The following is a 26,218-nucleotide window of genomic DNA, read 5'->3' as shown; positions in this document are numbered from 1 at the left end:
AGAGTATTGACAAAATGGGGAACTTCTAGCTTAATGTAACTGACATGCATGTGACTGAACCATTTGTGATGAAATTAATGATCATGATCTCTTGATTTGTGTTTTGCATCCATGCAGGTCAACGTCCATTGAAAAAAGGGATATGGAGAGCCATTGCCAAGAAGATACGGACCATGGGGGTCACAGTGGGCAGAGCACCCACTGTAAAAAAAGGTGAGAGGACCTGAGGCGCTGGGCCTGGGAGATCACGGAGGTCCAGCTGGGGCTGTCCAACTTGTGCGGGGTGCCTGTAAGACCAGAACCCCCCTAGTGGCCCGCTTCTGGTGGTGGCCTAACTGGAGCTTGCTGGGCCGTTGAAGGCCACACAGCAGCCACAAAGAGGTGAGTACAGGGCATATTCCTGCCTGCCCCATTGCCAAGTGATTGAGTGAGGTTCAGATTGCTCCCCCTGACTATTAGGGATGAGCCATGTGTCATACAGTAGAGGAAAGATTGTTTGTGTTGACATGTCATGTGTTTTGTACTGATGTGCCTTGCCTATTTGACCAGAAACCTAGGGCAAAACTGTGGGGAATCCTCACACCACTTGCTCTGAAAGGACCACATATGGCTGTGTAGAGTTATCAATCATATACTGATTGTTGTAGTAGTGCGTGTATTTTCTAGGCAACAGATCATAACTCCTCAGTGTTCCAGGCCAAAGGTAAGCAGGTGATGGATCACTGTCCTCAGCCATGTGTCTGTGTAAATTTGTATGTTGGTATCTGCCACCCAGAAGTTTGTTTTTGCAGTGTATGATGTTTGCAGGTACTTCATTGTAGTCTGTGATGTGAAGGTGTCCAACATACATATGAGAGGGCTTACCTTGTTCTTTGTGAGCAGCATTAGATCACTACACTCTCTTGGTAAGTGGGGAATGTCAATTGACATTTATTATGCACCATCACTGTTGCCGACATTCCTTGTGGCTACATGTCAGCATGTGCCCCTTTTTCTTTAGAAAACATTTCTTAGCTACAGTTTCCTACTTCATTTACCTGTGTTGGTGGGATGATGTCTTTTTTTCCCTCACATATATGTGCTTGGCAAACTGTGTGTGGAATGGTACATTTCATGTTGTGCCACATACAGAAGTGTGTCACCATTGTTTATTGGCTGATACATTCCCTCATTTGTCATAGCATGCCATTTGGCATGTACAACTGCAGTAGCAATGAGGGACATGGCAGGTAGGCATAGAGGTTGGAGCCACAATGCACATGTTTCTATGAGCTTGATGAGGCATCAAGTAGACAAATGCACTGCACATGTGTAAAGGTTAAGGTGTGTGCCCTGACTGTTGACATGCATCATGGAGTGACTTCCAGTTATGTTTCAGACATGTGTTTGGGTGCAGTCATTTATCCATAGACAGACATCAGGGTTTGCATAACCATGATGGGGATGGTAATGTAGATTCACATTGAACAACGTCTGTGGGCCTTCTACAAGTCCTTGCAACTTCTGTATCTCTCCAACTTACAAAGGACAAATGGCTTGTATTGATGCACTCAGAGTATGTGATTTTAAGGGGTGCCAACCATTAGTGGTGATTAGCCAGTGGCTTGCTCATTCCTTGTGGGGTGTATTTTGGGGACATCTCTCCTTGACATATTGGACATGATGTCTGCAGAGGTCATTTCCATGCTGTATGTGTTGCATATCCGTATGACATTAATACTATCTACTTGTCTCTATTGGGACAAACATCACTTGGTGAAGTGTAAATTGTTGAGGCATTTCCATGTCACCTTCTCCAGGCTAATGTACTTTTGTCATCAACATGGTTGCATTTTGGTGCATAATTTCTTAATGTAGGGTCATTATGTATGTGACAAAGCGATGTATGCATGTCCTTGTGTGGATATGTGGGAATGAACTTTGCATTGGCCTACAATCATATGGAAACAGGTAACTGATGTCTGCTCCAAGGGACAAAGCTTTGTGGGTGATGAGTTCTCCTACTTGTTGACTGGTTATTGTGATTGCACAACTTCAGCCATGCAATTGTAGTTGTGTGAGATCCTGATTTTCCTAAGGGCAACTGTTGTCAGTTCAGATGGCATGCATGCACATGGTGTGGTACATGTATGGGCCACTTATGTGGAATTTGTTGCTGTGGCCTACTTGACACCATGGTGATATTTGCTGATCAGAGCTGTTGTTCAAGTGTGTTCATGGACATGTGATGACTCTATTCCTCTTTGTCTTTACAGCATCAGCACCAGCAAGGGAAGGACACGGGGACACAGCTGAGTGGGGAAGCATCTGGCCATGGGACCTCAGGTCCAGGCACAACTGACACAGAGGTCTGAGTGGCCTCGAGGGCGAGGAGAGTGACACGGGGGAGACCGGAAAATCCTCCTCATCATCATCGGATTCCTCCTCCAGTGGATACTACCTAGTAGTGGCAGACCGATCAGGGAATCCACCAGTACCATCCTTGTCCTCCATCCCCCATTCTAGCACAGCCCTCTCTGTTGCCCCCAAACAGTTTGCTTGGCTATACACGCTCACCGAAGAGGGTGGATGTATCCTTTGCTGCAGGCACCTCCTCCCCAGCCCCTTTTGCCCCTGCTGCCCTCAGTGTAGAGGCTATTGATCTCCTGAGAAGTATCTCTGTGGGTCAGTCAGCCATTGTGAATGACATCCAGGGACTGGCAACCCATCTCCAACAAACAAACTCATTCCTGAAAGGCATTCATGGTGCAATGGCTGGCCTACAGAGATCTTTTAAGGTTTTGGCCTCCACACTGAAGGCAGCCGGTCACCCCTACCTTCTGTACCCTCTCTACCTCTCTCTTCCCACTCCAAATTCCCCCTTCCCCTACATACCCAAAGCACACAGACCGATCCGCAAACATCCACCTCAATAGCCAAGAGGAGTGCACACAAACACAAGCAGCACAAAACGCACCGGCATGCCCATAAACAACATCCACCCACAGACACAACAACAGTCACAACTTCCCTAGACACTCCCACCACCCGCAGCATCACACACACCACATCCAACATACCCACAGGCACCACACCAACAGTCACTGACACACCCACCATCCCATCAAACCCACAGACACCACCCCGGCAGACCCCCAGACATCTATCACAAGCACCACACCGCAGACACCACTACTACAGATACACAGACATCCACCACATCTACCATTCCTGCAGTCACTACCCTAACATCTACACACCCACCCACCATTGCATCCTCCAGCACCTCCTCCCACTACCCCAAGACACACAGATACCCACGCTCACCCACCCAACAGACAGCAACCACACACAAGCATTCATCCCATAAATACCCACTTACGACATCCACACCTACACAACATACAACCACTCCCTCAACCTCCAAAGCCTGACCCTTCTGATGACCGTACCTGTGTCTCTAAAAAACTTTGTTTGTTAGACCTTAACCTTACTCCTGCTCACCCCACCCCCTGTTACAGACTCAAGGGGTACCCACCCAGCTCCCAGGCTGTCCCTTCCACCTCCAAGGTCACCCCTGCCCCCCTGCAAGCACCCATACCTCTCCCCCAAAGAAGAAACTCAACCTTCCCAAAAAAGAAGACCACCCATCGCAAGTCAAAGACCAAACCCCCTGCCCCAAATCCACCACACCCTGGATAAACTCTGAGGTGCCTACCTGCCCCTTTGGTGCCCCTTCCTGTGGCGGTTCCCTGCAGTTAAAGATTCAAGTCTGAGCATAGCGATGTGCATGATCATTTGATCAAAGACTGGCCAATGGCCTTGGACATTTTTCATTTTCTAGGAAAATAAAACCAAACATTTTTTTTAAATACATTTGTCCTGCAATTACTTTCCTTCCTTAATGTTGTTCTTAATTTACTTGTGTTTTGTACCTACAGTTGTGTATATTTCAACCTGCTTTCTGCCCCATTTTGCTGTTGTTTGCAGTATGCGACTTTGTGGGCAGTGCTGGTGCCCCTCAAGAGGAGGGTATATGTTTAGTATATGTGTGTAAATGCAAAGTTGGTGTCATGGCATTGTGTGGTGTTTGTTATGGGGAGTATTTAATCTTGTGTTGTCCAGTGTGAGCATGTATGATATTAGACAACAGGTCTTCCCTGATATGGTGTATGCATTAATCTGATGTGTGTTAGCTTGAGTTTTGTTTGTGCAGACATGAGGTGAGTTCAGTTGTGCTAGTTTTGTTTGCATTTTACTTTGCATGCGTCCATTTAGGTGTGTGTCCCTTGCAGCTAGTTCCTGTAGAGGTACGCCCCATGCAGTTGGAGTTGTATGTGCTTAGTTGCCTTGCACTTCCACATTGTACAGATGGGCATGATATTTGTGTCTTGTACTGTTTGTCCCTGAGACACATGTAGGGCCATTTCATGTACACATGTTGTTTTATGGGCAGTTGCAAGGTGATATGTGTCCCAGTGCAGCCTCCTTCCTTGAGTGTTCCTGGTGCCCCAGCCCAATTGTGCAAGTACTGTGTGCATAGTTTCATTTGTCTATTTGTCTCTCTGTGTATTGTTCATGCCATTGTCCTTTCATTGTGCTGTGATGTGTGTGATGAGTGTGTCCAAAGCAGGGCTGTTTAATGGTGGCATTGTTTGTGCTCCATACCACATGGATACATATGTGATTTGTATGTGACATCAGTCCTTGACATGTGAGGAACGTGAGTGTGTAAGTTAAATCTGTATATGTAATGTTTATGTGCTATTGATAATGTGTGGGTGAATGTTGTGTAGCCTTCACTGTCCCTGTGCCTGAGTTGAGCAGACGTGTGTTTTTGTGTAGTGTTGTGAAGTGGTTTGAGTGAGATGCCCAAAGGGTCATATTGTGATTGTGAATGTATCCTTCTTGATATATGTTTTGGACTGTGTATGAGACATGACATGCACGTGGTGTCCGTGGTGTGCCCCCCATGATGTGGACAATGGTGGTACGATCTGTTTTCAGGGTTTATGATACAGGTGGGTGGGTGTATTTATGGTCGATGGTGTCCACTGAGACATAGGTTTCATGCATCTTAAGGATCAGCAGCAGCTTCAGTACATGTGCGATGGGCTCAATGCTGGCAACAGACGAGTGAGGCTGCCTGCAGGTGAGAGTCTCCTTTTATACTGTCTGTTTCCGCCTTTGTAGACGTGGTGGTTGGGCTGTCATGGTCACATCATAATATGTCTGGTGGAAACACAAGCTCTGATGGCCTGCTAATGCAGCCTTGTGACTGTGGCAGTCTGTGTTGCCTGGTGGTGCTGGTGGGATCGTGGCAGTCTTTGCTCCATAGGCCCACCTGACTCTTAATACAGTGGTCTCACCACCAACCCAATGGTGGTCTGACTGCCACTGCTGCCATGGCAGTCGAGGGACTGCCAAACTGGTAGTGAGGCCTCTAGATCCCTTTTTCTGTCTTCTAATAGATTCAGAAACATCTTCTCTACTTCTGTCATGTCATAAGTCAAATTATATCTGTGTGCACATGCAGTGCTTAGCGTCATGGCAGATACAGATATTTACCTGCTATTTCTTCACCTTTAAAATAAGTATTTTTATTCAAATATTTTTAAAAAGTAACTTCTGGAAGAACTAAATCATAATTCAAGAAATAATACTGAAAGCTACCTTGTCTATAAAATATACTCAATAAAAGATTACAAGAAACTTCAAATGGCAAAGGAGTGTGATGATAGGTGATGCCTTATGAAATTGAAGCAGGGAGATGCTCCAAACATAGCAATCCATTTTCAATACTGCACACAACAATCTCAGGACCTCACTATGAAAATGAGTCTCTCAGTCTGACTCAAGAGAAGTCAGGGATCCAAACCTGGGAATCAGTTCTCATACCAAGAATTTTGCTACAGTAAGACTGTAATTCATTCTGGTCAGGTAAGCTTCAACCCAACACAAGAAGATGCACATGACCACCAAAACATATCTCAGCCCATTACACACAGGCATCTCAATAAAGTCCAACTGCATCCTGTTAAAGGAACCTCCTGATCTTTGAATGTGACTTAGTGTTACTGCAGTTCTCTTTCCAACATTGTTTTGCTGGCACACAACACATCTGTGACACAACGCTTCAGCCATCAGTCTTAATTTGGGACTAAACCACTTTTGCCTAAACAATCTCACCATGGCATCTTTATCAACATGAGCAAGACCATTGAAATGCCCAGCCAGTGGGAGCAACAAACTATTTGGCTGCACAGATCTTCTATGCATTGAAATCCAAATGTCATCATCCATACAGGCAATGTGAGCACAGTAGTTTGCAACCTAATCAGCATATTTTTGTCCAGTGTTACATGATCATTTTCACTACCATATTCAGGACACTTGACCACTGCAACCTGTTCAGTCAGCTGTAACACCTCAATAAGATTCCTCACTTGTTCATCATGCCAGATGGGGGATCTGAAAGAGGTCGTAATCCCCCTCTAGGACCATAATTGTCCGAGGTCATGCACAAGAGCAAAGCGGCACTCACTGTTGGAGAAAATCATCACTTTCAGCTGGTCTGAAACACAGCAGGCTCTATTAAGAGCCACTTGTGCAGAAAACATTCCTTGAAGCCAGGAAGCTTCAGCAACTCCAGAAATTGTGCAGACTGCATAGGCAGCTCTCAATCTTCCTCCATAGTCTTGACCCATCCACATATAGCATAAAATCTGATACAGATAATAGCTTATCTCATATATCTGGTCTTGGCTGGGTACATAGTTCAGTGACATCAAGACAGTCATGCTCCACTTTACAATCATTATTTCATTGTCTGGTACAGACAACAGTGGAGCAGTATTTAGGACAGTACAACACTTGACAATCACATTTTCAGCCGCAACTATGGTGTCTTCAGACTTCTTAAGGCGGCTACTTGTCAAATGCTACGTTTGGGCCCTTGTCAACAATATCTCCATAGAATGCATGATACAAATGATTAGTGGGTGACCCATAACTATGGTTTGACACCTCTCTATGGTGACACTGATGGCTGCCACCGCTTTAAGGCAACCTGGCAGCGCGGATGCTACAGGATCAAGAGTAGCAGAGAAATAGGCCACAGGTCTTCTGGCATTTCCGTGTAACTGTGTAAGAACTGAGACAGCGCATCCCTCCCTCTCACTGCAGAAAAGTGTAAATTGTAATTAGGCATTTCCAGTGCCAACAGAGACTTTCTCTCAACTCTAGTAAGGAAATCAAGCAGTCGTTATCCCAGAATACAGATCAGACACATTCTTGTGTGTCAGCCTCTCCAAAGGCTTGGCCACCAGGGAAAGGTTGGGTATTCACTGGTGACAGTAGCCCACCAGTACCCAAAACATCCTGATTTCTCTCTGAGTAGTTGGTGGATTAATATTCAGAATTGCCAAAATCCTCCCTTGTGACACTTTCCTTGTTCCTTTCTCAATGTGATGACTGAGATACTGGACAGTTTTGCAACTTGTTTGGGGACACTTTGGCCCTTATTATGACATTGGCGGCAAATGCCGCCTATCCACGGTCACGGACACCAACATACCATGGCTACGACCATCCATGGCATTATGACCGTAGACTGAATTCCACCAGAAGGCTGGCAGAATTCCGTCTATGGTCATGGCGGCGGATGGCGGTAAGGTGGTGCTGCTGCCAGCAGCAGCGCCACACCAGCAAACACCGCCTACCGTATCATGTTCCATGATATGACCTGGCGGTGTTTTGCTGGTGGACGCTGCTGCTGGTAGCAGCACTGCGTCCCGTCTCCTGCCGGAGGACCCCCTGCAAGTTGGTAAGTCAGGTTCAGGAGAGGAGGGTGGGGGGGTGTTGTGTGCGTGTGTGGGGTTTGTGACTGTGTGTGAATGTGTGCATGCATGTGTAATGCGTGTGCGCATGAGTGGGTGTGAGTGTACGTGCATTTTGTGTCGTGAGATTGCATGTATGCCTGGATGTATGTTCGTGAGTGTTGCTGAGAGTGTGTATGAATGTATGAATGCATGGGTGAATGTGTGTGTATGTATGTGCGTGTACATGTGTAAATGTGCAGGTGGGTCGAGAGAGGGTGGGGGAGGACTCTGGAGAGTGGGAGGGTGGTGGTGGAGACCCCTATTAGTGCCAGGGAAGGAATTCCCTGGCACTGATAGTGCCTACCACCATGGTTTCAGTGGCGGTACAGAAACCACTGAAACCATGGCGGTGGGCTGGGGCAAAATGCCATGGAGTCTCCAGCCCGGCGTTCGTTACCGCGGTGGCGGTCAGTGTGTTGACTTGGTGACAATGTTATAATAGTGGAGGTAGGTACCGCTAGCCTGTTGGCGGTAATACCTCCACTATACCACCGACCGCCGGGGCCATAATGACCCCCTTTATGTCCATTGTTGGCCAGGTGGTTCAACAATGCAATAGACTCTTGCTTACAGGATTCTGTAGTATTCAACACCACCAGTAGGTTATTGATATATTGGACCAGGACTGAGATACAAGCATATCCAATGTCTACAGATTCTTCTTGAGAATCTGGTTGAAAATCGAGGGACTCTTAGTATACCCTTGTGGGACTCTGCATCATGCCAAAACATGATTGTCAAACTAAAATGTGAACAGGAACTGACTGTCCTCATGCATCGGTATAGAGAATAAGCCTGGCGCAAATCTATAACTGTGAGTCACTCGGCCTCACATGGATGCTGAAACAAAATCACAGCTGTATTCGGTACCATGGAACAAAAGAGAACAACAATGTTCTTCACTTTCCTCAAATCTTGAACAATGCAGTTTTTCCACTTGGATTCTGTAAGCTCATAATGGGTGAAATGTGTGCACTCCCAATGATCTCTTTCAGAATTCCTCGTTGAATCATAGATTCAATTACCGGAGCAATCCCAGCAATCGTTTCAGGTGTCAAATTATATTTGGGTGTTCTCGGATATTCATCTTTTGTTTTCACTGTGATTTTAATGGGTTCAACACCTTTTATCAACCTGCTGTCCATTCCTACAAAATCCTAAAACTCAGACTTGACTTCGTCTTTAAGGTCTGTTGGCATGTCATCAACAGTCATCATGGTAAACAATGCAGTGTAAGACTCATCATTCACCAGTTTGAAGGCTACATCCTCATTATGAGTTTGCATTTCTACACCTTTCGGCATGCAATAGATGACACAGATGAGCTTCCAAAGGAGACCTTTCCCCCAAGAGACTCACTGGACTAGAATCACACACCACAAATCACTGATTCTCTTACAAAAGACCCTATTTTCAAAGGAACTTCTGTTCTTTCTGAAGTTGCCATTTGTTTATTCTCAACTCCAAGAACTGGATCATTTTTCCCTAGAGGGGTTGGTTTGGAACTTAGAGTAGAATGGGTAGCACCAGTATCAACCAAAAATGACACTGGACGGTAATTCACATCACCTTCTACGAATGCACCACTCTGGTCTACCTCCAAGCCTCCTCCAAGTACGCAATCTTCCTTCCCCCTTAGGCACCGTAAAGCTGACTGACTGGAGCCATAGCTCTTTGATGTTTAAAAAATGAGGTAGTGTTGGAAGGGATTATTATCTTGGAATGCATTCAAATTTGCGTTTGAACCTTGATTAGAATTCAGTCTAGGGTCATTCGCATTTCACTGTAGCATCGGGGGTTGTGGAACCTGCATCACTGGAGCTTGTGGTATGTCAACATTTTGCACTCTCTGTCTTTGTACATTTTGCATCTGTACGGGGCTCTGTACATCCATACATCGCTGGGGCTTTACAAGCCCTGAATTCCGGAGTTGATTAGCTAAATTAAGACAACATTCCCTCTTCCAATGCCCTAACTTGTTGCAAAAATGACTGCCCACATCCATCACTGTACTGGGATCAAATGGGACAGCTCGACCTTTACCCCACATCACAGTAGTTCCCTGCTGATAAACTCCATGCATAGGACCAACATTCCCTGCAAAAGGATGGATCTGACTACTTCTCTGAGCAGCGTTCATATGAGCAGCCATTAACTTCTCCTTTAGTTTCTACTGTTTTATCTCTAGTTCATCACTGCAGTACTTTACTTGCCTCAAACTTTCATCAACTGATTTATTCTGCCAACAAATCAAATGCTGCTGTATCATCATCCTAATTTGAGGTATCAATCCGTTCACAAACCTCAACACAAAATGTCCCATATCTTTAGGTTTACGCATCTCCTTTACACCATACTGCTTGAATGCCTGCAACAATCTCTCACAATAAACATGAATCAACTCTTTAGGTTCTTGAGTCATCCTGTCAATTTTAATCCAGTCAATATCCTTGGGGCAACACCTTTGACTTTAAAAATGTCATCACCTGCTGATACTTTTTCATCACCAATGGCGAATGGCCTTTCATCACCATTGACGAATGGCCTTTCATCACCAGGCTCCTCAACAGTTCTGACTCAGGCCATTCAATGACTATCTTACCTTCTGTCTACAAGTCACTTGGAACCACAATGTCAAAGAGAGTATTCAAATTGACCCACAACACTTGTGGAATCATCACAAATCGCTCAAGCAGATTGTGCCATTCCATTGGCTTTTCCCTCAGCTTTGGAAAGTTGTTAGCGAATGATGCAAGATTCCTTCTACTCCAGGGCACATAAATGTAAGCTTCACCTGGCACTTCTCTCAGCAGGCATTTTGATGTGCTCACCTCTCCTGCTATTGGAGGAGCTGGTTCCCCTGACTGTGTATTCTGTTCTTTCTTCCTCTCCCATCGACTTTCCAATTTTGCAAACTCATTTCATTTTCAAATGTTCTGAATTATCTCTTTAACTTGAATTTATATTATCCCTGAAGTTCCCGTAAATGCTATGTCTTTTTCATAAAAGCATACACAGTTACTCCTCTGAAGAATTTTGGTCTTGTTTAAGTCTATCTCATATTTTTGAGCCAACTCAGATAGTTTGTCATAAATGTATCCTGTATGTCTGGTAACATCCTTACACATGAAAACAAGCTCATTCTCTTAGTAAGAGTCTAAATGAGTCTTTTAAAGTTTCCCACTAATCATCTAGTCCCATTCGAACTTCAGTTTAGCCTCGTCTGCCAAGCTCTCTCTCACAGGTGACTGAATCGTTTGCTTTCGCTCGAAAGAGTATTGGTATTAAAAACTTTCATCCACTCACCTATTTCTTTAGCACTAACACGCTGTGATACTACAGGGACCATAGACATATTGCCATCTCCATGGGTACCGCTACTGGAATTTAAAGGTGGCTCCCATACTTAAGTACCAAAAGTTGTCATTCTCTGATATGTACCTGTAGAAATGTCCCCTGTAAGTGTCAAAGACAAATCAGCACTCACCACAAATGGAAAGCTTGTGTGTGTTGTGAGTAGAGCAACAATTCCTCTCATGTCAGTACTTACTGTAGCATTACCAGAAGTATCTGCTGTGAGAGGGACACCCAAAACATAAATTGTCTTCCCTGGGAAATCAGGATTATACATGGGGACCACACAACCAATAGTAACTGGGACAGTAAAAGCATTGACAGTGTTTGGGATAATAGTGTTAGCAGGAACACAGATTCCTCAACCTTCTCCCATTGGTTCATGATGCACAATCACCGGAGTAACCCGAACTGAACCAGAGTTCACGTCTATTGGGGCAGTAGCTCATCCAAGATTCCCACCACCATTAGTGCTATCTCCACCCTCCAATCTGGTCTCATTATATGAGATGGAAATTCTGACAATAATACATCTAGTAGTTTCCCTTTTCTCTTTGTCATGCATTTAGCGCCTCATACTGTGCAGGTCTAGGAAATGGTTTCTACTCATATCATATCCTCCTCAAGTTTTCAATAATTCTCAAATAAAATGTGCCATAACGTGGAAACCTTAGTGCTCCTTCCTTTTCTATGATCTTGTCTCGACCAAGGCAAATACATGTGTACAGTCCTGTATATTTTGCCATAAAATGACCTGGGGTGTCTTCAGGAGGTGCCCCTTTTCCCTCTACTAGGTACAGGCACATCTCCTCTAAACAAATCATGTATAACCTTGAACTTATTCATTTTTCAGTCAAACATCAGTAATCACTTATAACATTTTGTTCCGGACCAAGAAATAACTCTTTGTCCACAGTCATCATTCATCAGCAACAACGAATCACAGCTCGACCCTTTGTGATGCAGACAACCAAAACCAGCGCAGCACTACACCAACGACCAATACCAGCACAACACGTTTTGATGTCAATCTCACTCCTAGCAGCGGTTCACCCTCGTTTATAATCTGAATGCATGCATTCTTCTCAGTATTAAACATGTGTAACAAAATAAAATACAAATAGTGTTTGCGTGCTCCACTAAAGAACTGATAGTATCCAATCACAAAAGTGTCAGTGCAATCATGCACTTCCAATGAAATCTCAACCTGCAAGTATCATTCAGCTTTGTACATATTCACTCTGTGCATTAGAATCCACTCTACTAGCCGCATCTCACATTCACGCAAAGATAAATGTCCCTATCTTAACTGTGCCGTCAACGATGTCTGATGACCAGCACCACCAAACTTAGCAGACAAATTACAATATAGTGTCTTCTACACTTTTCAATGCTATACCAAGATCTTGGTCACATCGATCCGATAACAACTTCAAATTCTTTTACTAAACAACACACTCACACGACATTCAAAACATCTCCACAAAACACCATCCAAACTCCACAAAGCACTTCAAGCTAGGCATGAACCACTGGAACTTATGACCCTATTGATAGTCATTCCTCCACTGACATACCTCTCTCCCAAAAACTTGGGAACTCTGCTGACCTTCCAAATTCTGGACATAGGCACAAGGGACTGGGCTCTAGGGACTAACTAATGTAGAATAGAGGGTTCTATCTCTACTTACTTCTAGAGCCAAACCATCCTCAATTTGCTACCATCTGATGACACGCGGAACTGATATATATTTTTTGTTCCCTCCAGCGGACCTTTTTAGGATGCTAGAGAAGTAAAGGAGATTTGAAGTCACCCTTTTGATTTAATTAACAGTGTAACCTATTTGGTCACACATTAAATCCAGGAGGCGGAGGGCAAAATTAAAAAAATGTACTACAAATTAAGAGCCAAACTGATATGAATGAATCTCAAGAACATACTATATGAGTGCAATATCACTAAAGGTGAAGTAAAGCTTTGAATGAGGTTAAATCGTGTACGCATAAGGCATACAAGAATTGCAGTTGAAGCAATACAAAAGATTTGAAACAGAACCTGATGATTTGTATATAAGTTGCAGTCCTCTTGCCTAATCATTGGAGAATCTAAATTAATCTAAGTACCCTAAACTAAGATATAGGGAAATCCTAATTGAATCTCTGGAAATATATGAACGAATAGCAGAAATCTCAGTAGCAGTTCCCGTTTTTATTGAGAGGTGATGCCGAGCACAAAGCCACACAAAGGAATAAAGATTAGAGAAGTCTTTACCCCTCCGAGTCTCAGGGGAATCTGTTCTTCTCTAATTAGATGAGTACCAAATAAACCATCAGAACTTTTGAGAAGTCCACATCATCCATGCCAGCAGTGTACCACCTTCGTTCCACAGTTGAAATCAGCAGCTCCCGTCAATCCTCACATACCATGAAGTGGACATCAGGACAGCCTTTAACTTCTCTTGGTGTCTGGTGGTGCTAGTTCTGGCCCACACAGTGGCTGTGATGCATCGTTTCAGCTGCAGCAAACACCTTAAACCCACTTTCAAGGGTCCAGGACTGGGTTGGCACCACTTGGCAGGGCAGTCGCACAGATGGCAGGTGCAAATACAGATGAGTTTGAAGTCTTTGATATCCCTGAGACTTCAGAAATACTAGGAGACATGTCAGCTGTCCCTTGGAGTTACTATGGGTTCTGAGTTTAAGTGATGTGGGTCCAGTATTTCTCACCCAGGCAAGGAGGGTAGCAGGCAACAGGTCAGCACATCAAGAAAGCAGTTCTTCCAGAGCAGCAGTCCAGTGGAGTGGCAGTCCTTCAGCAGCATAGCAGTTCTTCTTTCTGGCAAAGTATTCCCAGTTCTAGAAGTGTACTGAAGTGGTAGGGTCTGGGATCCAGCCTTTATACCCAGTGGTGTATTTGAAATGAGGGAGACTTCAAAGGAGTCTTTAAAGTGCACAGAGGTCTTCCCATCCTGCCCTGGCTCCAGACTCACCGCAGGGGGTATGCAGACAATTGTGTGGGAAAAAGAAACAGTCTATTCAGGTGTAAGTGTGAGGCTGTGACCAGCTCCTCCCTCCTATCCTATCCTGATGGGTCATCAGGGACAATCATGTCACACCTATGCTCCCATTGTTTGTGGCTGTCTGGAGGGAATACACAAAGTCCAACTATCACCCACCCCAGACAAGTGATCAGAGACAGGCTGCAGGCAAATAGGGCTAAGAGCAGGAAAATGTCACATTTCAAAAAGTGGCATTTTCAAAATTGTAGCACTGAATCCAACTTTACCATTAAAGAGTATTTAACATTACAATTACAAAGTACTAAGCATTACAGATCTACCTCACCCCAATCAGGAATTAAATCTTTTAAATGTAATAAGGAATCCACAATGTTATCCTATGAAAAGAGTGGGCCTTAAAGTAGTACAAAATGAACTTGGAATGTTTTCACAACCAGGACATGTAAAACGTAAAAGTACATGTCCCATCTTTAATCACACAGCGCCCTGCCCTATGGGCAACCTAAAGCCTACCTCAGGGGTGACACATGTTATAAAAGGAGAGTTTAGTGCTTGGCAATGGGTTTTAAGTGCCAAGTCGACATGGCAGTATGACACTCCATTCCTGCAATGGCAATGGCAGGCCTGGGACATGTTGTAAAGGGCTACTTAAGTGGATGGCACAATCATTGCTGCAGACTCACATAAGCATTTAATTTGCAGGCCCTGGGAACATGTAGTGCACCTTATTAGGATCTTATAATTAAATTAAGTATGCCAATTAGGTATATACCAATCAATCTATGTATAGGGGAGTGAGCACAAGCACTGTAGCACTGTTTATCAGTGGTAAAATGCACAAAGTCTTAAGGACAGCAAAAATGAATTCAGAAAATTTGTGGACAAGCAGGCAAAATGTTTGGACCATGCTAAGACTCACAGGTCTAACATCTGCCTCCCATTCTGCCAGTGAAGGACAATCAAGGCACTCCTAAGCACTTTGTTGTGTGTGACTGTTTAGGAGGACACAAAGCCCAACTGGCAGATACACCCAGACATGAAAGCCAAAGACAGGCTACAGGCACTAAATGGCTAAGGCAGAAAAATGCCAACTTTCTAAAAGTAGAGCTTTAAAGTTGTAATTTAAAATCCGACTTTACCAGAAGAGAGAATTTTTTCATTACAATTCCAAAGGCACCAAACATGAACTGGTTATCTGCTCCCATTTGGAAATTATCACTTATTAGAGTTAATAAGGTAACTCTAATGTTGGTCTATGGAGGAGGTGGGCCTTGAAGTAGTGAAAACGTGACGTTAAGAGTTTTTCACTACTATGACATTTAAAACTTACAAGTACATTCAACTTTTTAAGTACACTGCACCCTGAACTCTGGGCCGTCCGGGCCCTACCCCAAGGGTGACATTTATGTATGAAAAAGGTAGGTTTGGGCCTGGCAAAAGGTTTATTTTGCCAGGTCAGCATATGCAGTTCGAAACTGCACACACTGCAATGACATGCCTGTGGAATGCTTACAGGGCTAGTTAAGTGGATGGCACCATCAGTGCTTCAGGACCACTAGTAGCATTTAATTTACAGGCCTTGGGCTCTGTTAGTTCTACTTTTACAAAGGACTTACAAGTAAATTAAATATGCCAATTAGGTAGAAGCCATTTGTACCATGTTTTAAGGGGGGAGCACAAGCACTTTAATACTGGTTATCAGTGGTAAAGTTGCCGAGTTCTAATGCCAGCAAATATTTGGCAGCAAAACAGGAGGTTTGAAGGTACAACGCTAGAGTTGAAAACCATACCAAGGATGCTAGGGCTAACACAACTTATTAAAGGATTCTCCTTCATTGAAACCTGTTGATGCAGAATATCTTCCTTCAAGGCGTGCAATCAGCACCACAAATCTGAAATAATAAAGTCTGTCTTTGAACGTAACACATGATATATTTTTGATAATAATACCTGGAATTGTGTTGAATTTTTTTTAAATTAATTTATTGTTTTATTTTTTGGTGTTAAAGCAATCACATGCTTTCCAATACATTTATTACTTTATTGGTTTAAAAAGTTAAAAAGCATGCATTATTACGTATATATGAATATACATAACTGTATACGGTTATAGGAAACAATAAACAATAATGACCCTTGTATAAGAAAGTTCCTTCTATAACACATATCCTAAAACAGCAGTTCTTAAACATTTGGTTTATATGGAGCCCCACTGAATCATTACTAGAATCAGTGGGCCCCACTGAATCACTACCGGAAGTCAGGTACCCCCGGTCTAAGCAAATCTATGATTTGAACCTCAAAACAATGCCCAAAAATACAAAAACAAGTATACACTGAACAAATGCTCAAATAAATACAATCAAATATAGAAAAAGTCTTCAAATTTTCACTTTTGAATTTTTAATTTTTATAAACTTGATTAGTTTTAATGTATTTAATTTTGCAAAACATTTGCTAACCACCAGAGTAAGCCTTGTGGACACCCAGGTGTCCGCGCACCACAGGTTAAGAACATCTGTCCTAGAACATCCGTGACCAAATCTGATTTATTCACTTGAGATCCTTATATCTCTTTGGTTTCACAACAGCTATTTTCTACTTTATAAACTGGGAGCAGCAGTGTGAACCAATCATTCATAGACAACGCTGTGCTGAAATAATAGAACTGTAACAATAACAGCGATTGATGTTATAGAAGACAAGCGTCTGTCTGTATCCAGTTTCATCCTCATCATAATACTCCTAGCTAGCTTCAGATTGCTTTGTAGGTGTGCGGTTAGGAACTGGGTAATACCTCCCCAATAACCACTAATATGTGGGCAGCTAGCAAACACATGGACTGTATCAGTTGACTGTAGCCCACATCTCGGGCATGTCTCCAAACCGTCTATTATTTAGGTACCCTATTTTGTTATCCTTCCTGAAGTATAGGTAGCATACACAGGGTTTTTAAACTGCTTGAGCTTCAAAGTGATGGAAATGAACAAGGAATTGTTTAGGATTAAAACTTCTTTGATATCTACTGGCTGGATTGACTGCCCAATTAAACTCTCCATTTATGGGCCAGGGTTGTCGTATTATATTCCCTGTTATCACTCATTGTTTTATACACTTTCCTGATTCATATCCTTTCATTGGTAGAGTAAATAAGTGCAGGGAGATCCTGCCCTGTTAGCATCGCCCTCCCCCTCCAGCAGCAGCAGCTGCAAAACCTTTTAAAGAAAAAGATAATAAACTATGTTTATTATTGTTTTCTTTGAAAGGGGCAGTGCCACAGGGGTGACATACACTGATGGGGAGTGTTCACAGCGCCAGGTGTCTTGGGCCGGTCAAACACACATGCGCCGTAGAATCTCAACCAGCCCAGCAACACAGTTGCTGGGTTGGAGAGAGCCTGCACAGGCTCCCTGTCTGCCTGGGAGCGCCCTGGCTGGATGCTCCCAGCCAACCCTAATGCTGCTCTGAGCAGTGTCAGGATTAGCGCAGGGCAGGCTGGGAGCCTGTGCCTGCAGCCTGGACCATGGAGGGACAGAGGAGCAGTGGAGGAGGTAAGCGATTTAAAAAATAAATTAATTAAATGTTTATGCCCTTCCTCCCCTCCCGTGCCTCCACGCCCCATCCCTTCCTTGGCCCGCGAGCCACTACTGCCTGTTAAAAACGTAATTCTGGGTGAAGAAACAGACAGAATAGCCCCATATTTGTAAGTATTTAAAGAAGCGTTTTTTTGTGGGAGTTTGAGCTCAGATTGTAAGTCGGCGAAAGTATGAAAAACATGGTGATCATACAATTGTCCAACAGACTTTAATCCATTACGGTACCATATGGATTTCTTTTTCTAACTGAGATCCTAATGAGAAATGTATCAAAACACACTGTGATACTTAGGGGTGGAAATCGGAAGGACAGTTCCCATTCAAAGGCCAGAGCCTGAACAGAACAGCATATGTGTGTGGGAAAACTTGGAATGATAGGCTAAACATGCTAACCATATCTCCAGCAAGTGGATGAGGTTCCTGAGTTCACAAAGCTAATGACTAATGAAAACTGACACAAGTGCCACTACATATCTTTGATATTTATATTCTTTTGCCATAACAAAAGGTTTTGGATTAATCCAGGTGTAAACATATAAAAGTGGCATATTACATTTCTTACTATTGCTGTAACCAGCAGTTGTAGGGAAGTATTTTTCTTATGCTACATTATCATTTTCACCTTGACCCATAACTTGTAAAGCAGTTCAATATTTTGATTCCATTTGTGTGCAAAAGCAACAGAAAAAAAGATGAGTTAACGTAGTTTTCTTCTAATTGATGGTTGTAGGTCTGAATTCACTCTATTTTTGTGAATTGGGCAAGTTTTAAAAAAAAATTATAGTTATACTACTGCACTCTTTGAATTTCAAATCTCAACAGTGTCAGTGTGCTTTTATTGTCATGTTTTTGTGGTTGATAAAACATGTTTTTTTATGAAATAAATCACAATGCACTATTCCTTTGTAGGTGTGACAATACTCAGTAAAAAGAACATGAGCTCCGAAAATCAACTAGAATTAAACGGAGGATCACATAATTTGAAAACCCTTACGTTTCCATCAGGGTCACCGGCAGATTGCAGTCAGCCATCAGGAGAATTCTATGAAATGAAGCCCTCTGCCCAGCTGAACCAACTATCTTCCATTCAGCACCCATATTGTAACTTTGATGGCATCGGCGACTGGGACACACGTGAGATGCTGCACGCTCGTGAGCTGGAAGAAGTCAAGTCTAGAGTTGCACAGATGGAGAAGACCATGCGTTGGTGGTCTGACTGTACCGCCAACTGGAGAGAAAAATGGAGCAAAGTGCGAGCAGAGAGAAACAAAGCTCGCGAGGAAGCGGGGCAATTGCGATTACAGCTAGAGACCACGACTAAGGAATTAAGTACAATTAAGAAAGAAGTGCAAGACCTTATAATGAAAAATAAGGAGCTGAATGCAGAAATCCATAAAAAAAATTGTTTTCTTTCGAAAGGTGCCTGTAGGAGAGGAGAAGTTTGTCCAGTTGATATTGTGGGGCATCACCTTCATGGCGAAGAGATAAAGAACGGTACTATCATTCACTTGCAAGAAATGGGCAAAAGGGTGAGTACATTAAGAATAGAAAAATGTTTGTCAAGTGAAAGTTTACTGTATGGGACACTCTTTGTGTAACTGTTCATCTGGATAATTGAAGGGCACATTTTCTTTTAGTTCAACATAATTTAATGCTGCTGCCTAACACGAGGTAAAGTAGTAACCCATACTTTCTTGCTACACAGATAAAAAAAAAGGTGCTGTCTCTAACACATGGTAATCACATGGCAAATTGAACACAGGCATTCGGCTCTATATACATGAGTGCACCTGTGAGGGGTGCACATGTGAGACTATTGTTGTGTGGAGCCTCGTAACTGCGCACAGGAAGCCTGGTGCAGAGGGAACTCTGCAGGATTAGATACTGGCCTGGGGTTGACCTTACAGTGTAGTGTACACTTACAGATAAAGTCAGTGGGATTTACTGTTTTGTCTGCAGTGACACTCTATTACACACATAGGGCCAGATTTACAAGAAACTGGAGCAACAGTACTGAAGCGCTAGTTTGCTTGCGCCGCCCCTGCCTCACCTAATGACATCATGTGTTCACCGTATTTATAATACGGCGCACCATGGCTGATGTTAGGCCAATAGTGTCACAATTTTTCACTCTATTGTGGCACTTTACTCCACTAGCATTAAAAATGTTGATGCTAGTGGAGTAAAGTGCAAGGGGCCTATAGGTTAATATGGGTGGGTCATTTTAACACCAGCTCAGAGCAGGCGTTAAAAATGATGCCTAAAATGGCACAGTAAAATCTTGTAGATTTCACTGGTCATTTTTGTGGACCTCCTAACGACGGAAAACCCCCCTTGCATACATTATGAATGAATTGCACCACTTTGTAAGTATGGCGCAGCGAAAATTGCCTCCTTGAGCCACATTAGCGTAAAAAAAATTACACTTGTGTGGCGCAAAGAGGAGCTAGGGCCTTGTAAATCTGGCCCCAATATGCCGTAAGTTTCACTTCCCTTTTGCCTACAAATTACAGTGACATATCATAATGGGATAGAGCATCTAAAAGAAAATCAAATCTGAGAGTTCCCAGAGGATATCTTTACAATTTAAGGGGTCATCCAGGTTTGTCATATTCCTCTGGTTCATCTGGCTTGCTCATTTGAATATTTTTCTTGCCTTATGGTGGCCCCAGGAGAACAGAGTCACCACCAACACATCTAGAAAGTGATGTGTGGAGCGGTAGGAGTTGCAGCAGCCCCCAGGAATAATGTTTATAACTCAGGGATGGTTTTATGGCTGCATTTAATGTGGCATGAAAATGTATAAGGAAGATACATGGTGTGCAGTGCCCTCTAGGGGCTGAGTGTATGGTTATATTGTATGTAGCCAGAAAGTGTTGCTATATGTATGGTTTCATTCTATGTAACCTAAACTTATCATCCATTCATATAACCTTATTTGAATATCAAATACGTGCATAAACGTACAAGCACTCACAAAATAAAATATCTAAAACATTTTTTAAACATTTTATAAAGATGACAATAGAATAATGATAAAACTGAGATCTAAAAATATCGTACACAATCCAAACGCTTAGCTACACAATAAGATTATTTCATCCAAATTTAGTCAGTGTTCATGGAACAACGGGTACCCAGTGCTGCGCATAAGAATGACCAACATAAGCGACTACCTCTTCATCATCAAGCTGTAAAAAGGTATAGAGTATGACCCTGAGGTTTTTACTGCCACGCATCTTTACAAGGGAAATCAGAAAAGCCTAGTGTACATGGAATAATAGTTACTGAAAAATATAAAGTACGTCATTGTTTGCCCAGACCTCCCATCACAATGGCAGGGTATGAAGTTGTGGCCAACATTGAAACTCAATGGAAAACATACCAAATATCTTATCATGCATGGCCTATAGCGAAACAACAAACTCCGCTCCCATCAGTCCATAGCTCTACTTTTGTACCCTGTGGACCTGGTAACCATTGTGAAGTTCAAATAGACTTCCACACTGGTGCTTCTTCCTCTCTGTGGTCAATCTTTCACACTCTGCCACGTTGAGCATGGCTGACTGCAACTGTTTTTTTTATTAATGTTATAATTACCCTCAGGGTCTGAAAAAACATAATAAAAAACAACCTTGTGCTGGCTTAATTACAAACTGGCTAATCAAGGAATCTCAATATCATGTTTACAACTGATACAGTCCCTAATAATATCGCTTGTAAGGCTTGCATCCTTATTTTTCCATGCTGTCAGCCATAATAGAGAGAAGATTATATTAGAATAATATAATCTTCGATGCATGGCACGCCCAATTCTCTGTAACAAATCTGATGTGAGGAAGAGATAGGGACCACCAAAACCCTCCAACAAAACCAGTCTCTTCAGCTGCATTGCATCACATTTCTGGATACCCGACACCCCTGCTCCGTAGATTGCTGAAAGTATACAATGTAAATTGTAAATTTCTGATAGGCGAATAAATGCACCCCCATCTCTGGACTGTGTTAAACTAAACCTAATGCTGGTTGACTTCCTTAATTCTGCCCTACAGTGGGCAATGTGTGGTGTCCAAGAGCTTGTGTCAGCAAAGGTTAATCCTAGATAAGGAAATGTGCAGATGTGTTTTAGGCAATTACCTACAGTCACAGTAGAAAGTCAGAATTTCTATGGGCCACAAGCCTAAATATAAAAATTGTTAAAATTTGTCTGCAGGTCTAATTCAGCCATGAATCTTGTGAAGTCAAAGATTGAAAGGCGCAAAGCTCTGGGGGTCCGTGCCATTAAAACAGCATCATCTGCGTATAGTAATGAAGGCAACAGGGAACCATTAACCTAAGAGGTTACATTTTTTTAAAGGATGTAGGTTATTAGTGTATAAAATAAATAAAAAGGGGACTAAAACACAATCTTGGCTCACACCTCAAGAGACCCCTATGTCTTTGGTAACCTCACCTTCCATGTTTAATCTAACCTTTGCCTTCATGTCCGTGTGCAGATAAGCTAAACAAGTACACCAGTGCATCATCCATCCCACATATGAGAAGATTTGACAACAGCTTTTTCCTGTTGACACAATCAAATGCTAATGTGAGATCCATAAAAGTCAAATACAAGGGAGATCATTTGGTGATTGTGTATTTCCCTCATACCATAGACAGGTTTAAACATTGCTCCATAGTCCTCACATGGCTGTTAAAGTTGTACTGGCAGGGGTGGAGGATCAACTTCTACTCTGCCCACACCCTTATCCTGTTAAACAAGACTCTACCCAAGATCTTGACTGTTGTGTCAATTTCGGAGATGGGCCTATAGCAACTCAGCTGTAATCGATCTCCCTTTTTGAAAATTGGGATTAGGATGAAAGTAGTCCATGAACTCGGGAGTAGGCTGTGGGCCAGACCATTGAAGACATTCACCAGCAGAGGTGCCCAGAACTCAGCGATGACCTTTATCAAGTCAATTGGGACGCTGTCCAGTCCCAGGGCCTTACCACCAACACTCTGGGCTATGGCTTCTTCCACCCGTTCCAGGGATATTTCAAGTCGCCTCTCATTAGGTCTTAGAATAAAATCACTGGAGGCGCAGCATACATTTTAGTAAAATGGCTCTCCTGTGCCCCACAGGAAAAATGAGAGCTAATCCAGGGCACTTCTTGACTCAGGCTCTTCTTATCCATCCCAGCCTCCCAAAACAGCTTGCTATTCTTTTTAGCTGCCGATAAAGCCAAGCAATCCCTTTGGGGCAGAAGCACTTCTTTTAGTTGTCTGTTTGTAAACCTAACGTTGAAATGACACCTCTGCAGGGTCTCTTGGTTTGCCTGTCAGTGCACTGCGTAATACATGATTGCCCACTGTACACTCATGATTGAATCACCCAGGGTTGGTAACTATCACACAGGGAAGGTGCAATAACTTTGTCCTGATATTCTCACAAAGTTTGGTGAATGTCTTTACAACCTTATTATCATTGTTATCAGATAGGCAGGCCGCTACCAAACTCAGGGGCATATTTATACTCTGTTTGCACCGAATTAGTGTCATTTTTTTTTACTCTAATTCGGTGCAAAACTAACTCCATATTTATACTTTGGTGCTAGACCCCTCTAGCACCAAATTTATGGAGTTAAAGTCATTTTTTGAAAGTGGAGACCTACTTTGCCTTAATGAGATGCAAGGTAGGCGTTCCCGGGCAAAAAATGACTCTATGGCCTTAACGCCATATTTAGGGGCATATTTATACTCTGCGGCATATTTATACTCTGTTTGCACCGAATTAGCGTCATTTTTTTTAACTCTAATTCGGAGCAAATCTAACTCCATATTTATACTTTGGTGCTAGACCCATCTAGCATCAAGGCCCTGATTTAAACTTTTTTTGCACCGCATTAACGTCATTTTATGACGCAAAAGTGGCGCAAACTTACAAGATATTGGCCCTTATTTATACTTTTTGCTGCAAAACTGCACTAACTCAGTTTTGCACCAAAATGTTTAGCACCGGCTTGCACCATTTCTGTGCACCAGCCGGGCACCATATTTATGGAATGGTGCAAGCCGGTGCAAAGGGTAGGCTAGAGTAAAAAAAAATGACTTAAGTCGGGTGGGGCTGGTAGTATAGAAGAAGAGGGTTTAGCACCAAAAAACGACTTTAGGCAGGTTAGAGTAAAAAAAAATGACTCTAACCAGATTAGCGTCATTTTATGGTGCTAAACCTACCATGCCCATTTCAGGGCCCCCTATGGCACTTAAACAAAAAAAATAAAAATTAAATACAATCTTATCTGTACTTACCTGGGATAGGGTCCCCCATCCTCCGCAGTCCCTATGGTGTGGGTGGGGGTGCACCTGGGGCCTGGGGAGGGCACCTCTGGGCTTATTCCATGGTGTTGCACCATGTAAATAGGCCCACAGGTCCCCTAACCCCTGCCCTGACCCAGGTCTTAAAAAATGGGGCAAAGCTTGCTTTGCCCCATTTTTTGACCCCTCCTCCCTCCCTTGCACCATTTTTACATGGGAGTATAAATATGGTGTTAAAGCCATAGAGTCATTTTTTTGCAGGGGAACGCCTACCTTGCATTTTATTAAGGCAAGATAGGTTTCCACTTCCAAAAAATGACTTTAACTCCATAAATTTGGTGCTAGACGGGTCTAGCACCAAAGTATAAATATGGAGTTAGTTTTGCACTGAATTAGAGTAAAAAAAAACGGACGATAATTCAGTGCAAACAGAGTATAAATATGCCCCTTAGCATCAAAAAATGATGCTAATCTGGTCAGATTAATTTATTTTGACTCAAAACTGCCTAACGTCATTTTTTTTAAAGCTAGCCTACCCTTTGCACCGGCTTGCACCATTCCATAAATATGGTGCCCAGCTGGTGCTAAAAAATGGTGCAAGCTGTTGCAAAACTTTTTGGGGCAAAACTGCCTTAGTGCAGTTTTGCACCAAAAAGTATAAATAAGGCCCTCAGATTCTCTACTATTATGCCATGGAAGAGTCAACCAGATTCCACCGCTCTCCAGACTAAACACAGTCCATCAGTAGATGGTTGAATGTTTCTAATACCACACTCCATGCTAAATTTAGGGCTGGGAGACAGTGTAAAAGCTGCCTCTGTCGGTTTGCGATCCCCAAAATCAGAAGAGACTACCCTCCCATATAGCAATGAGTCCTCATGATTGGATGAAATAAAGAAAAAATCTATGGTGGAAGGGCCACCACGACCCCTGAAAGATGGTAATAAAGACACAGCATGTGGTGCAATATGCATAACATTGTTGAAATCAATGAAGGCTAAATAGCCCTGTAGTTCCACTGCCCTCATGTCTTTAAGATTGCTCAGGACAGAAAACCCATTGTGAGAAACAGACTGTGTACGAGCAGGATGGCTATTGTAACCAACCCTATGGTCTGTCAGCATTTTTGGTTTTTAAAAATATCCTAGGGAAGAGCAAAAATATTAGTTTCTTTACCACCCCAAACTTCCTGTGAGTTCACCAAGGTTTTCACACAAGTGGGTCTTTAAAAATTCACAACAATGCAGTCCCCATCTGTATCTTTTTTTGAGCAGCCCACCCATCCCACTCTATGCACCATTATAATCTCATTTATTCTACCTGCATTAAACTGTTTATATTTACTAAGCCAGTGAGCACACTTATTACGTAAGTCCTGCCACAATTTGGATTGGGAGTCCTTAAGGGGAGGGACATCTGCCAGCAATAAAACATAAAGGCATGAGGCAGGATGTAAATCCAAACATTCTTTACTTGAGTTTGCAGGAGGGCCAGGGATAACAGGCTCAGTAATGCTTGCCCCCCCTCCCAACAGGCAACATGGCCTTGCAGCCGCCACTATGAGTGCCCATAGCCTGTCTAGCTGCAGGTAATGGGGTAGGCCTTACATATTTGGTGGACCCTTAATGCTTTCGGGAAGCTTTGTTGCAGCCAGTCGTGTTGAGGGGCTCACCCCACTACTGATTTCGGGATAATTTGGCGTTAATAGTACGTGTACAGTGTTTTCCAAACTGGAAATACTGGTAAGGGTGTCTCTTATACTGCTTTCAACGGATCTCAATTGTTTCTTAATTAGGGTCAGTTTTCCCTCTAAGATCACACAGAGTTTCCCCTACAAATGATCAGTATCAGACATATCCATAACCAAAATATCTGATGTTACAGTCTGCGTTGACTGATTATTACACTGTTTGAGACACTAGGAGGTTAGCTGATCCTGGCGTTTCATATGATATTTACTAACCCCCGCTAGTGCAGGGAGGTTTTTAATTCTTCGCTGCTGCTTAAGATTCTAGGGGGCTGCTGTAGGGGTTGAGGAATGAAAGCCTTTTCTGTATCATCATTAACCAAGTCCAGGGCAACTACAGGAGCC

The 26,218-nt window shown here is 43.0% G+C and overlaps 1 protein-coding gene across 2 annotated transcripts in view; it reads left to right on the top strand.

The window, feature by feature from the left end:
* CCDC102B (coiled-coil domain containing 102B) overlaps positions 1–26,218 on the top strand; it is a 561,597-nt gene that overhangs the window by 387,259 nt on the left and 148,120 nt on the right. For both annotated transcript variants that reach the window (XM_069219901.1, XM_069219900.1), the window contains one exon: positions 18,739–19,358. In XM_069219901.1, coding sequence (XP_069076002.1) covers positions 18,765–19,358 — 594 coding nt within the window. In that variant the 5' untranslated portion in view covers positions 18,739–18,764. The remainder of the gene's footprint in view (positions 1–18,738; positions 19,359–26,218) is intronic.

The sequence above is a fragment of the Pleurodeles waltl genome, chromosome 2_2 (genome assembly GCF_031143425.1).
Source record: "Pleurodeles waltl isolate 20211129_DDA chromosome 2_2, aPleWal1.hap1.20221129, whole genome shotgun sequence".
Classification (NCBI taxonomy): Eukaryota; Metazoa; Chordata; class Amphibia; order Caudata; family Salamandridae; genus Pleurodeles; species Pleurodeles waltl.
Note: the sequence above shows the minus strand (reverse complement) of the source record. Positions and strands in the feature narration are given on the sequence as shown.